Source organism: Myripristis murdjan, chromosome 13 (assembly GCF_902150065.1).
Source record: "Myripristis murdjan chromosome 13, fMyrMur1.1, whole genome shotgun sequence".
In the NCBI taxonomy this organism is placed as follows: domain Eukaryota; kingdom Metazoa; phylum Chordata; class Actinopteri; order Holocentriformes; family Holocentridae; genus Myripristis; species Myripristis murdjan.
This window is the reverse complement of record NC_043992.1, coordinates 38,370,230-38,382,948: the sequence shown is the minus strand read 5'-3', so window position 1 is coordinate 38,382,948 and position 12,719 is coordinate 38,370,230. Positions and strand designations below refer to the sequence as shown.

Here is a 12,719-nt window from a genome sequence, read left to right as displayed (position 1 = left end):
GGTACAGCAACACCCCTCCGCAGCACCTCCCCCACCCCCCTCCGCTTTGAGCCTGCTCCTCTTCCTCAAACTTCTCTTCAGACTCGCAGAGAGAGAGAGAGAGAGAGAGAGAGAGAGAGAGAGAGAGAGAGAGAGAGAGAGAGAGAAACTCAAGGAAAAGCATCGCACGCCGACCCGCAGTAACCCTCAGCTCAACTCCATGTCCTACAGCTCTCTGACTCATTCCCCCTCACTCATTCACTCACTCTTCTTTTCTCCCTGTGCCTCTTTCTGTCTCACACACACACACACACACACACACACACACACACACACACACACAGGCTGGTTGGGTTGTGAGCAGACGGTGTGCGCAGTCACACTGCAATGGGTGATGGATGGCGCTGTTTGGAGAGCAGCTGTGCCTCGCAAGCACTGCAGCACCGTGTGTATAGGTGCGCCTGTGTGTGTGTGTGTGTGTGTGTGTGTGTGTGTGTGTGTGTGTGTGAGGGAGCGTATATATACACTCCTCTTTCTCTATGACCTCCTCTCCACCTACTCTACTCTATTCATCTTTCTTTCCTTTAACCTTCCGTCTATCAGACACCCATTTTGCAGCCCCGGACGCTGCCTGAGCCCGTGGAGTGGCTGAACCATCGGCCTGTGTGTGTGTGTGTGTGTGTGTGTGTAAAGATACACACCCTTCTCCAGCAATACCTACTGGAGGGCAGTCAATCCAACTAAGTGTCCAGTCGCTGTTTGGCTGCTTGTCGAAGGCTTTCCCAAAAGGAAGGCCGGCCTCATGAAACTGTGTGAAATCAGCACGGCGGCTTAAAATGCAAATAAGAGAATTACAATTCCCCGCCACAAGGAAAGGATTACACGAGGAGGAGACAGGACGAGAAAAAGGCAGGAGCTTGATGCTGAAGCAGCTCGTCTGCCCTCGACGTCTGGGCTCAGTGTGGAGCTCGGCTTTCAACGTGCGAGTGAAGTTTTTTCATTTCCAGCAAAACGCTGAACCCTGACCTTCATCAAACTGTTTTACTGGCCCGACCTTCACAGAATTCACAAGGCAGAAAATATCCATCTTAAGTCATTTAGTTTCAGATTTATGTCATGTCATTGTAAAAACTTCTTTTTTTTGACACAAGTGAAAAAAAATGCACTAGTGGGGTGAGATAATCCCACTTGTTTCATTTTTTTTTTTTCTTGGAAACAAGTATAAATCTGCTGAAACAAGGACGAGATCAGCCGACTGGTATCAAGAACATGACAGGAAAATTCTGGAAAGCAAGTGGGATTATCTCACTCTGCTGGAATATTTTTTCACTCGTTTGAACTTGTTTGGTAATACAGACTAAACTCCTTCACTGCAAAAAGTCAAAATCTTACCAAGATTATTTGTCTTATTTCAAGTCAAAAATGTCTTATTTCTAGTCAAAATATCTCATTACACTTAAAATAAGACATGATCACCTCAGAAGTAACTTGTTTTTAGACAATTGTCTCTTGTTTCAAGTTAAAATTTGCTTGAAACAAGAAACAAATTCTGCCAATGGAACAAGCAAATTTTTACTTGTTCACTTGTGTCACAAGTAAAAATTTGCTTGTTCCTTTGGCAAAGTTTTTTTCTTGTTTCAAGCTAATTTTCACTCGTTTCAAGTAGATTTTCACTTGAAACAAAATTGTCTAAAGACGAGTAATTTCTGAGCTGATCATGTCTTATTTTAAGTGTAATGAGATATTTTGACTAGAAATAAGACATTTTTACTTGAAATAAGACAAATATTCTTGGGAAGATTTTGACTTTTTGCAGTGTTGGGGAGATGGAGATTTGTTTTCCCCGGTGGACGTGGAATGAATCATCATCCACGTTCTTCATGTGACAAACACTTGAAAATGACGCGTCCCGTGTATCACGTTCAGGGGCGCTGCCAGGAATTTTGGGCCCCATGAAAAAAATGTATTTACTCAATGATGGTTTAATCATTTTATATTAGTTTTTACCTATTTTTTGGGGGCCCCTGTCAGGCAAGGGCCCTTGGAATTGTCCTAACTTTTCCCCCATATACGCCACCCCTGATCACGTTCACCTCCACAGCAAATAACACGCACATTTTCCCAAAACGGTTTGGAGACCGCGGTGAGGTTCCGCCATCAGCAGAGAGGAGGAGCCCTCTGACACGAGCCTCGTTCTGCATCCGTGATCACATCAGCCCACCTCGAGACACGGCGCCCTCTGATGGCATTAGATGTTATCACCGCATGTCCTGCCCTTGACTTTATCAGCAGGCTTCATCAACAGGGGGCGGCAAGTGATGTGTCATGTCGTAGAAAATTAAACACCATCGCCTTTATTAAATCTCGGCTATCCTCAAAAAGCGTCCCGCATCCACATGAAGGGAAAAAGGAGCTCAAAGCCCAACACAAATGGGACTCGTCACTCTTTTCTCCACACATGCAGCCACATACTCACACACTCACCTTCTCATATACACACACACCTGCTGACCATCAGACTGGACTGGCACTAAAGCTGCACTTTTATTCACTTTATTGACTACCTCACTCTTCTATTTATTTCCTTTTTTTTATTCCTCAATGTTTGTTATTTATGTGCGGGTTTGTATTTATGTTTGATAAGATAAGATAAGATATTCCTTTATTAGTCCCACGGCGGGGAAATTTCACGTATTACAGCAGCAAAGTGGATAGCAAGATATGAAGCATAATTTACACTATAAACAGTATAAACAGATAATAAGTACCAAAGAGCAATATAAACATTATAAACAAGGAATGTAGAAAAATACTACAATTTAAACAATAGAAGGGAATAACCTAAAACCTGAGGGACAACACACTCCGCCGGAGGTTCAGGGTTAGTGTGAACCCATGAGACCAAGTGGCAGAACTGGGACTGGTACTTATGTTTGCTATTTATGTGTGTTTTGAAGCCGGGAGTGTCTGCAAAATTTCGTTATGTTCTACATAATGACAATAAAGACTCTTGAATCTTGAATCTTGAAAAAGCAGCGCTTCGCCACATCGCATCCGCTGTAAATGTAAATGTAACCCCTGACAATGGGCACTGCGAAGATGCGAGGGAAGTGAAAGAAATTCAAACATTAAACATCAAAATGCAACATGAATTTGCCTTTCCACTTGCCCTTTTCAGCCTGTATCTAGCCGGAAGCTTTTTTTTTTTTTTTTTTTTTTCCACCAACATCCTACTGCAGTGCATGTTGTCCAAATGAACTGCCCCTTATTTTATTTTAAACGTTGTGTAACAGACAGCCGGCCGTGCACATTAACCCACACCCCGTTCACACATCTGCTGCCGTCCTCCCCACTTGAGACATAATAATAATTAAAAAAAAAAAAAAAAAAAATCTGAAATAATCCTTTGCTGTTTGACAAAGACGTCGTGCTGCAGGGATTAGAGAGCCAGGGAACAAAAGTCACATTCATCTGCAGAGAGGAACGTGGAGGAGAGGAACGTGGAGGGACTGTGGCTCGGTGGCCCTGCAGAGATGCATATGCTATAACCCATCTCCATCTCTCTCTCATTCTCTCTCACTGAGCTCCTTCCTTAGCGCTTGCATAATTCATATAAACCTATTAACTTGACATGGACGCAGGTCTGACCCTTTTAATCATATCCCCCGAGCTACAGCTCACCTCCCTTTGCTCTGATTCATTTCCTTTTGATTCGACTGTAATTACTGTACACCGACGCGTATAAAGGCAGATCCTCAGATGTCCCATTCTCGGGAACATTATGTGAATACCACAAATAATGAATAATTCAATGGCTCTTGTCATTTGTCAACTGCACTCGATATGAAAGGGGTGCATGGAAATGATGGAGTGAGGGAGGTGAGGTGCGATGAGGTGGCAGAGTCGCGCTATGGCTTGTAGCATATGATCTGAGCCCTCCAATTAAGCCCCTAACATGCTCCATTACATAATTAACCACTAACTCCCTCAATAGCCTCCTTCTTGCCAACACTTTATGTTTATCTCTCCTTCCCCATCTGTCTCATCCGCTCCCTCTGTTCAATCTCCTCATTTGCAGCCCAGCAGAATGGCAGAGCAGAGCTTGTAATCTGATGGGCCGCGAGCGTGCAGGCACAGAAGACCTTTAACAATGATGACAAAAATGTGCAAGAACAGGCAATAAGCCTATTTAATTATGCCTGAGGAGGTAATGGGATTTTTTAAATGAAATGGCAGTCACAGCGCTGTTGCTGAATCATAATGAGAGGTCTGTGTTATTGATGGAAGAAGGTGGAAGACAAAAGAGGACAGGGGCCTGGTCACACGAGAAAGGTAGGCCAGCTCGCTTAAAGGACTTTAAAGGGCTTCCAGGGAACATCCAGGCCCTCCACTGTTTTTGTCTGTGGCAAAAACGAATTTAGTCCAGTCATTTTATGAAAAAACCTCGGACAAATTGCAAGAGAAGCAAACTCAACTGATTCTGTCTCCTCAGTTTGTCCTGAGTGAGGGGGAAAAAAGTCCCAAGGAATCCCATTGGTGGAAAGTTTTGAAAATCACCTATTTATGACCACATATTACCAAAAAACACTGTTTTTAACACACAGGGGAAAGGGGTTCAACATTTTACTTTCAGATATCACTATAAAAATTCACAAGTTGATTACACACACAAAGACAAGAAAAAAAGTCAATTACAAGTTCTTTGAATTATTCTGTTTACACATGCATATCACACATTATCTGATTTGATATGCGCTAATAAGGAATATAAGGAATAAATGCCAGAAGAAACATTTAAACAGTGAATTAAAAGGTTACTATATATATAGTAACCTTGAATTAAAAGGTTACTATATAACAGTGAATTAAAAGGTTATTATATAACAGTGAATTAAAAGGTTACTATATAACAGTGAACTTTCCACCAATGGGATTCCTTGGGACTTTTTCCCCTCACTCAGGACAAACTGAGGATCCAAAATCAGTTGAGTTTGCTTCTCTTGCAGTTTGTCCTAGGTTGACCCCAATTTTGGCCTAAAATTACTGGACTAATTGTGCACTTCATTCTCCAATAATTTTGTCCTTTAAATATAACAAATGGTGACACTGAGAAGATGAGGAAGCCTGGATTTGCTGAATGCGTTATCAAATTCATCTATTTTTAAATGTATATTTGCTATCAAACTACGATGGAGCCACGTTCTGAGACGCTGACGTCGGTGTCAGCTCATGTAATGCTGAGCTAGCTAATGCTGCAATTTTGCTTTTTTTTGTTTCCCGGATTAAAACTTGTTCTACACCATGTTGTCAACAAATAAAAACATCCATGTTTCAATGCAAACACATCAAATCAAAGAGTCAACATCAGCTTCAGACCAGTAATTTTGTGCCTCAATGCACTTTCCCATTCTTCTGGCATAATGATGGAAACAGAAGCTACAAATCACTTTGGTGGTCTATTAGGAACCTGTTTTATCTAAAATGAATACATGAATTTAGACAATCTGACAAGAAAATGTCATGATGGTTTCCAGTAGGGGAGAGTGGGGTAATTTGTGCCAAGGGCCAAGTAGTGCCACCCCTGTTATCTAGAAAACCATAGAAGAAGTTGGTCATGTGACCACATATTTTTGAAGAGGCATCCATTTCACTCATCCTGCAAAGAAGGGAGACACATGGTTTGAGAGGTAAGCACATTTCAGTTCAAAAAAATTTTTTTTGCCCTCCAAAGTAAAATTTCTATGATCAAGGTTTTTTGATTGCTGTGTTTGAACAATTATAGAAAACTTTGAAAACAGTTCACACAGGTTTTAGTACTTTAGTAAGCTACACCATGAGTCTATACAGTTAGCATGATGTTAGCTCAAAACAGCTGGGGGATGCATTTTTTTCAAAATGGTGGGCTTGGGGTAATTTGAAAGGGCCTGGGGTAAGTTGTACCAGTGGCACAACATGTGATTATATACTATATATTACTTTATTGTATTTTATTGTTATTGTACATTGTCTTCTTACCTTTGATCACTAAAACTATTCATATTCAGATGAAGATGATTTGCAGGTGCTCATTTTGGAATTTTTATTTTGTTCTGGGTATGTGTTCATGTGGTGCTAGGCCTTGTTATAGAAAAGTGGCCTGTGATCTTGTTAAAATAATAAATAAATGTTAAATAAATAATTTTGTATTGAATTTGTTTTGCTTTTATATAGCATTATCATTTGTGAGATTAAAATGATCTGTTTTACTTCAGTTATCAATGGCACAATTTACCCCAGTGTATTCTCTCTAATGGCACAATTTACCCCGCACCGGGGGCAAGTTGTGCCACAAAACCACTTTTTTTTCGAAAGCTATATTTCTCAAACAGTTTATATAAGATCCAAAGTGATTGTTCCCAGGGATGCACAACATCCTAAACTATATGTGCATATTTTAGTTGGAGGCATTACTGTAATCCCCTCGCTTTAAAGGCACTTTAAGTAAAAATTGGCACTACTTACCCCACTCTCCCCTAAAGCCCCTTGTAATTCAGTGTAGTGTTAGTTACTGTGTGGCTAGCTAAGTGTAAGCAGCGCCCATGGAAAGCGAATGGTGTTCAGTTAATATTAATTCCTAAAGCAGGACCTAAATCAGGATGCTCTGTCTGATCAGGAAAACATAACATCAGTGGTTTTCCAGAAATAACTCACTGGGCTGAAATGAGCCGACGTGATTCTGATTTTCACAAAAATGTCTGGGAAATGTCAGACGTGTTATTTTTCAGTGAGTTAAGTTTGAATCTGGGGAAACTTTTTCTTGTAGAAGGGATTCCGATCATCATTAATTTAAACAGACTTCAGACAAACAAATTTCGCTCTTCTTGTACTTCTTGGCTGACACGCTGCCAGCCATTGTTGCCTTTCCAGTCCGCCTCAGGAATCCCAGCATGCTTCCTTCAAAATCAGCCAAAGGAAGTTTCCCATGTACCTGAATGAGACACTCCTACAGCCTTCCTACCTGGAAACGCCGCCTAAATAGGAAGCTGCCTTGCGTTTGACACCGTGCTGGAGTCCGATTTGGACTGAATAAACATGCAGAGCCCACTGAGCACTACAGCAGCGCTGCAAGCTGAGAGGAAGCTGGGGGATGTGGAGAGTCGGGCTGATTCTGCCTGTGCGCCTCTCATCTGTATTCCTGTCTCAGCCGCTGAGAGGCCACTCCAGTTGTGGTGTTTGCTGTCCCATGAATTTCCCAAAAGCCTCCTCTCTCCCTTTGCCAAAAATGCTCTTGAATGGTAGCCCATTTCACAGTCCAATGCTACTGCTAATGGCTTTTTCATCCTGTAAAACGGCACAACTCAATCAGCAAGAGGCTTCGGGGCGGAGGGAGGGTGGCGGGAAGCGTCTCCAGCGTGGAGGAGGATGGTTTTTCTTTCACGAGATCGGCGGACGAGGAAAGAACGGCCTTGTTTCAAACCTCCATTTCTCAACGACCGCAACCCCGAGCCTCGAAGGCGGCGGCGGCGGCACACTGTATTTCTGTAAGTCAGGGGGGGCAACACAGACATGCGCTCTGAAAAAGTTAGAGGCTCCATCTGACATTTAATAAAGCAGAATATAGCCATGTTGCCACTGCTGATTACAGTGACACTGTGGGAGAGCGGGAGTGTGTGTGACAGCGCAGAGATGGGGAGTAATAACACAGACCTCCCTCTCGCTGACCCTGTGTGTCTGTGTGAGTTTATGGCCACTGTCCGAGGGGGGAAATAAGATTGTGCTTTATTGCTCGACAAGCCTCCCCCAACAATAATAGCTTTTCCCCTTTAGCCATCCGTTCTGAGAGACATTAGCTCCCATCCAGCCTGGATCTGCTCAATCTGCGGCTCAAGGCTAGGATTAGTCAACTGAGGCAGACTCCAATATTGCTCCATGTCACCTCTGCCTGTGGCTAAGCTATATCATAATCTCCTCTTTCTCTGTGGCTAATTTAGGAGATGTAGGACGCTGGGAAACACCCGACATGTTGTGTTGGCTGAAATGTTTTTTAGCCCGCCCCCCGAGCGAGCCATCGGCGCGCGGCCTTACCTAAACACTTGTAAGGCACCACGATGTGGGCGTGCCCTTTGCACACCTTCTTCTCCTTCTTGCACCAGTTCTCGATCCTGATTGGCTGATTGGCTTCGACCACGTTTGTGATTTGGAGCTCGGGGTACATCTGCAGGAGGAAACAGATCGTGTGGGAAAACACGGTGATGCCACTTTTACGTCCAGGGTACAATCGAGACAACGGTCATTTATCGGTAATTTATCATATTACACAGGTTAAAGTTACACTGAGATTAGGATTTCCTTCATAGGCCTGTCCCATGCAGCTGGATTATCATCCCCGGGCTTTCTCTTAATTATCTGGCTTCACTTAACCAGACATCCGCACTCCTGATGTTCGGTACCATAAAGCCGGTTATCACCTCGCTAACTGAACCCAGGCTTTTCCAATCCAGATCTGTGCTCGCTCACATAAAAAGGGCGGAGTTTGCTGCATACGACCAATCGCAGACATGGAAAAATCCACCCGAGCTGCATACTTTACGACGGAGGAGCAGACAACAATCTGAAATAAATTAGAGTTCTCAAATTCTGCCCGAACCCGAACCTACCCGACATTTTCGGGCTTAAAATGTATGTGAATTGGTCGGGTAGGGTCGGGCTTCGGGTTCTGGTTCTGTGGTGAAGCTGCCTTTCGCCAACTATTATGTCCGTTCTCTCACTGCTACAAGAATTTGAGCCGCCGGCGCTGTTAAATAATGGCGAATTTGGCGATCTTTTTTTTTTTTTTCCTCTCCTTTCTTTTTTTTTCGGGCTTTATCAGGCTGTTGGGCCTAAAGTTCGGCTAATTAGCAGGGTGGGGTAGAGCCTCGGGCTGGCCCAGTGTGGCCCGGGTAGGGTAAGGTCTTAATGAGAATTCTAAAATAAATACGAGGAATATAAATCCATCATCCGGGCAAAAAGCAACACAGTTGAAGCTGCAAGGAATGCTGGGAAAAAAATCGCCGACTGTGTCAATGCGTAAATTGGTGGGATTATAATCTGACTCCCCCACCATGACGGCACGAGTAGATCTGACTACTGTGACATTTGTGTGTTCAATAAATTTATGTGTTTATGAAATTTGTGGTTATGGCATGTGATTTCAGCCTTTTTTTTTTTTTTTAATTAACCATATTATATCGGGTGTGTGCATCGGTCTCCTTGTCCTTTCACTTCTTATTTTATGCTTATTTGTCGATCAAGATGTAAAGCACCTTGAATATCATGCATTTGTTTGAAAGGTGCTATATAAATAAAATTTGATTGATTGATTGATTGATTATTATTATTTCAGATGCAGCCGCAGTGGAGCAAAAAGAACGTGGGAGCAAATAGAAACTAATTATAAAAACATACTTCAAAGTGCTCAGTACGCTGACTATATGTTACACATGTAGTATATGTACATGTACATGTTGGGCGGGCCATTTTCCAAGAGAGCTGATTGGTCAGTAGGTTGGGCTTTTCTACCTGCTGAGCTCTTATCCTGTATGTAGGACGAAAAATGACAAAACAATAAATAAATAATTAAATAAATAAGTACGCATATAAATATATAAATGCATAAATAATTAAATTAATAAATATTTCTACATGTATTTATTTATTTATTTCTGTTTTTATTCATGCATTTATTTATTTATTTGTGTATTTCTACATTTATTTATTTATATATTTATTGATATATTTATTTTTACATTTATTTATTATACTTTTTACATTTATTTATTTATACTTTTATTTATTTCTACATTTAGTCATTTATTTATTCCTTCTTTTATTTCTACATTTATTTATTTATTCCTACATTTATTTCTGTATTTCTGTGTCGTATGTTAATAAGGTGGGCGGTTCTTACATTTCGTCCTTCATAATCCTGAACTTCACCTGCTCCGGAGCACGTTAGGTGTTCAGCGTATGTTACCACGGCAACGTACCCCGATCAAAAGTAAACCACCTTTATAGCACAGAAAAGCCAGCAGGGTTAAGCCTGAGGTTAGCTCGCTAAGCCCAAATCCAGCTGCAGGTACAGGCCTCCGCAGGTTTCAGGTGACAGGTGACAGGTGAATGTATACACCCCTGAATTTATTTATTCATTTATTTATTTATTCAAAACTGTATAATAAACCATGATAGTTACACGAGCAGCCTCTTAATGTTTGGAGAAATGGAATTAGCAGTGAGTTAATGCGAGTGAAGATGTCAGAATCATCATGAACACGTCCTCGCTTGTTAGCCAATTCCCCATATCACAACGCACGCCCATTTCACAATAAAAGCCCCCAAATAACCCGCTTTATTTGCTCATACCTTTATATCAAATTCCCATTACTTCCACTCTGAGTCATAAATGGCATATTCAGCTCATGTGGGTCACTCACCTCCTGGCAGTACTGCAGCACGCCTTCTTTGGTCCCCACGCAGCTCTTGGTGCCGGACGGGTCGGGCTCCCAGCGGCCGGTCTGGATGTTGACGTGCATGTTGAGCTTTCCGCAGAACATGGCCACCTGCGGCTCGGCCACGGCAAACCCTGTGCCTGCGTTGGCTGCCAGCGCCTGGTGGGAAAGACAGAGAGAAATGGAGGTTAATGCACTCGATCATTACAGAACCCATAAAAGCGAGGAGCGTTTCTAACATGCAGTCAGACCTGAGACACGGTCGAGCACCTGGCTTTTTGTATAAACTCTGTTAGGAGCCTGGTGCAGAGGCCCGTCACCGAGCAGAGAGACCTTGTTTTAAAGCTGTGCGGTGGTGGTGGGCTGGCAGCTGTAAAGGAGGTGATGGAGCGGCATCAGAGCAGAGGGGCTCGCTCACACAGGAACAGACTGAATGCGGTTCCAGGCCGCAGCGCCGCAGTGTTTGGTTAGCTCGGTGGTTAGACGAGTAGGGCTTTGATTGGATTTCTGTGAGCGAGGTTTTACTCATCTTTGCTCCAGCGCCCACTGAGAGGCTGAAGACAGAGAGAGAGAGAGAAAGAGAGGCAGACTCAGGGAGAGAGAGAGAGGCAGACTCAGGGAGAGAGAGAGAGCGCTCCGGCCCGTCACGCCTCACAAAGCGGCACATCGCCGTCGGAGGCGGAGCTCTGCCTCTCCGGGCCTCATGGGGCAAAACTCGGCTCACAAGAAGAGGCTCATTTACTCCTGATGGTAAACACTGATGACTCTGATCCTGGACACATCACACCAGAGGTGTGGACTCGAGTCACATGACTTGGACTCGAGTCAGACTCGAGTCATAAATTTGATGACTTTAGACTCGACTTGACAAAATGTAAAGAGACTTGCAATTCGACTTGGACTTTAACATCAAGGACTTGTGACTTCACTTGGACTTGAGCCTTTTGACTTGGAAAGACTCCCTACTTTCCCCAAAACACAAAGATTAAAAAGTATGTTATTAAGGAACGCTCTATCTTCCTCTGTGTATATGTGTGCGTCTGTGTGTTTGTGTTCGTGTGTGCTGTCGGCACAACATCCAATCAAATTAGTTCCACGTTGTTTGATCCAACAGTATCCATCCAATCAAATTGCAGGACAACCAATGAAGAAGAAGTGTCAAACTTGCCGTTACTTACTACTAGACCCCTCCATCCATAAATTTTGAATAATATAGTAATATTCAATGAAAGTGCAATGCAAGCGGTGCTAATTATAAATGTAAAATAGTGTGTTTTTAAGTGTTTAAAAGTTATGACCTCCCCCATGCCTCACAGTGGTTTGGTCCGCATCCTGCTGCCGGCAGAGCGGCAGCTCGGTAACTTTCAGTCAGTCCGTCAGCCTGAGAGGCAGCAGCCTGATGAGAACTAGCAAGAAAACCTCCTCAGGTGAAAGCCAGTGAGTCATTTATCACACCACTTGTTCACCAAGCACAAGGTTGTAATATGAAAAGCGATATTTTTTCCCTGCTTGGTCCAAAACCTGCCTCTTTCAGCTCACTGTTTAAGCTAATAGCTAATGACTGTTTACAAGCTGAAGCGAGTGCAGGACAGTGAGGGAGAGAGAGGACAGACCACAGGAGGAGCAAATACTGAGCTTTTTATTCTTTCAAAAAGTCTGTCAGGATATTAATGTCAGAAATAGTTCATATTTTACTGATATTTTGAGTTTGTCTCTAGATAGATATCTATTTTTTGCATTTTAAACTGCATTATTTTGTGGCATAGTTTCATTTCATTTTCTTATTTGATCTCAAAGGGACAGTGTACAGCTCAAACATATACTGTATGTCACTATTTGATGCCATATCTTGCTTTGTTTTTTGTTGACACAACAATAAATATGTTTTTTGAAGAATAGTTTGATGTAGTTGGATTATTCAAGGTATTTCCTGTAGTTTTAGAGCTTATTTTGAGTTTCTAGTTCTTGTAAAGCTACTTTGATGGACTGTAGTGGAAATAGAACAGTGAGTAAAGAAATTAGGATTGTTGTTTTTAATAGCATTATTTTACCCCCCTTTCCAGGCTACAGCAGCGCACTGACATAGATTGTGAAACAAAGCGAAGAAGTGCCACTTCACTCTATTTTCACTGGCTAAAAGCAGCACACTGGCTTAGCTTGTCTATTCAGAGAAGAGGTATCACTTCGGCTTATTTTTCAATCTATGTTATCAAATGCATACTACTGCTGATTCATTGGTAGCTGAATTGTTAGGTCTGTTTGATAAGTAATTTACAT

At 42.4% G+C, this 12,719-nt stretch overlaps 1 protein-coding gene across 4 annotated transcripts in view; it reads right to left on the bottom strand.

The window, feature by feature from the left end:
- The window catches only part of aplp2 (amyloid beta (A4) precursor-like protein 2), a 94,011-nt gene that overhangs the window by 37,862 nt on the left and 43,430 nt on the right, over positions 1–12,719 (bottom strand). For all 4 annotated transcript variants that reach the window (XM_030067683.1, XM_030067684.1, XM_030067686.1 and 1 more), the window contains exons 2-3: positions 10,428–10,601; positions 8,044–8,173 (exon numbers count right to left, since the gene is read on the bottom strand). In XM_030067683.1, coding sequence (XP_029923543.1) covers positions 8,044–8,173; positions 10,428–10,601 — 304 coding nt within the window. The remainder of the gene's footprint in view (positions 1–8,043; positions 8,174–10,427; positions 10,602–12,719) is intronic.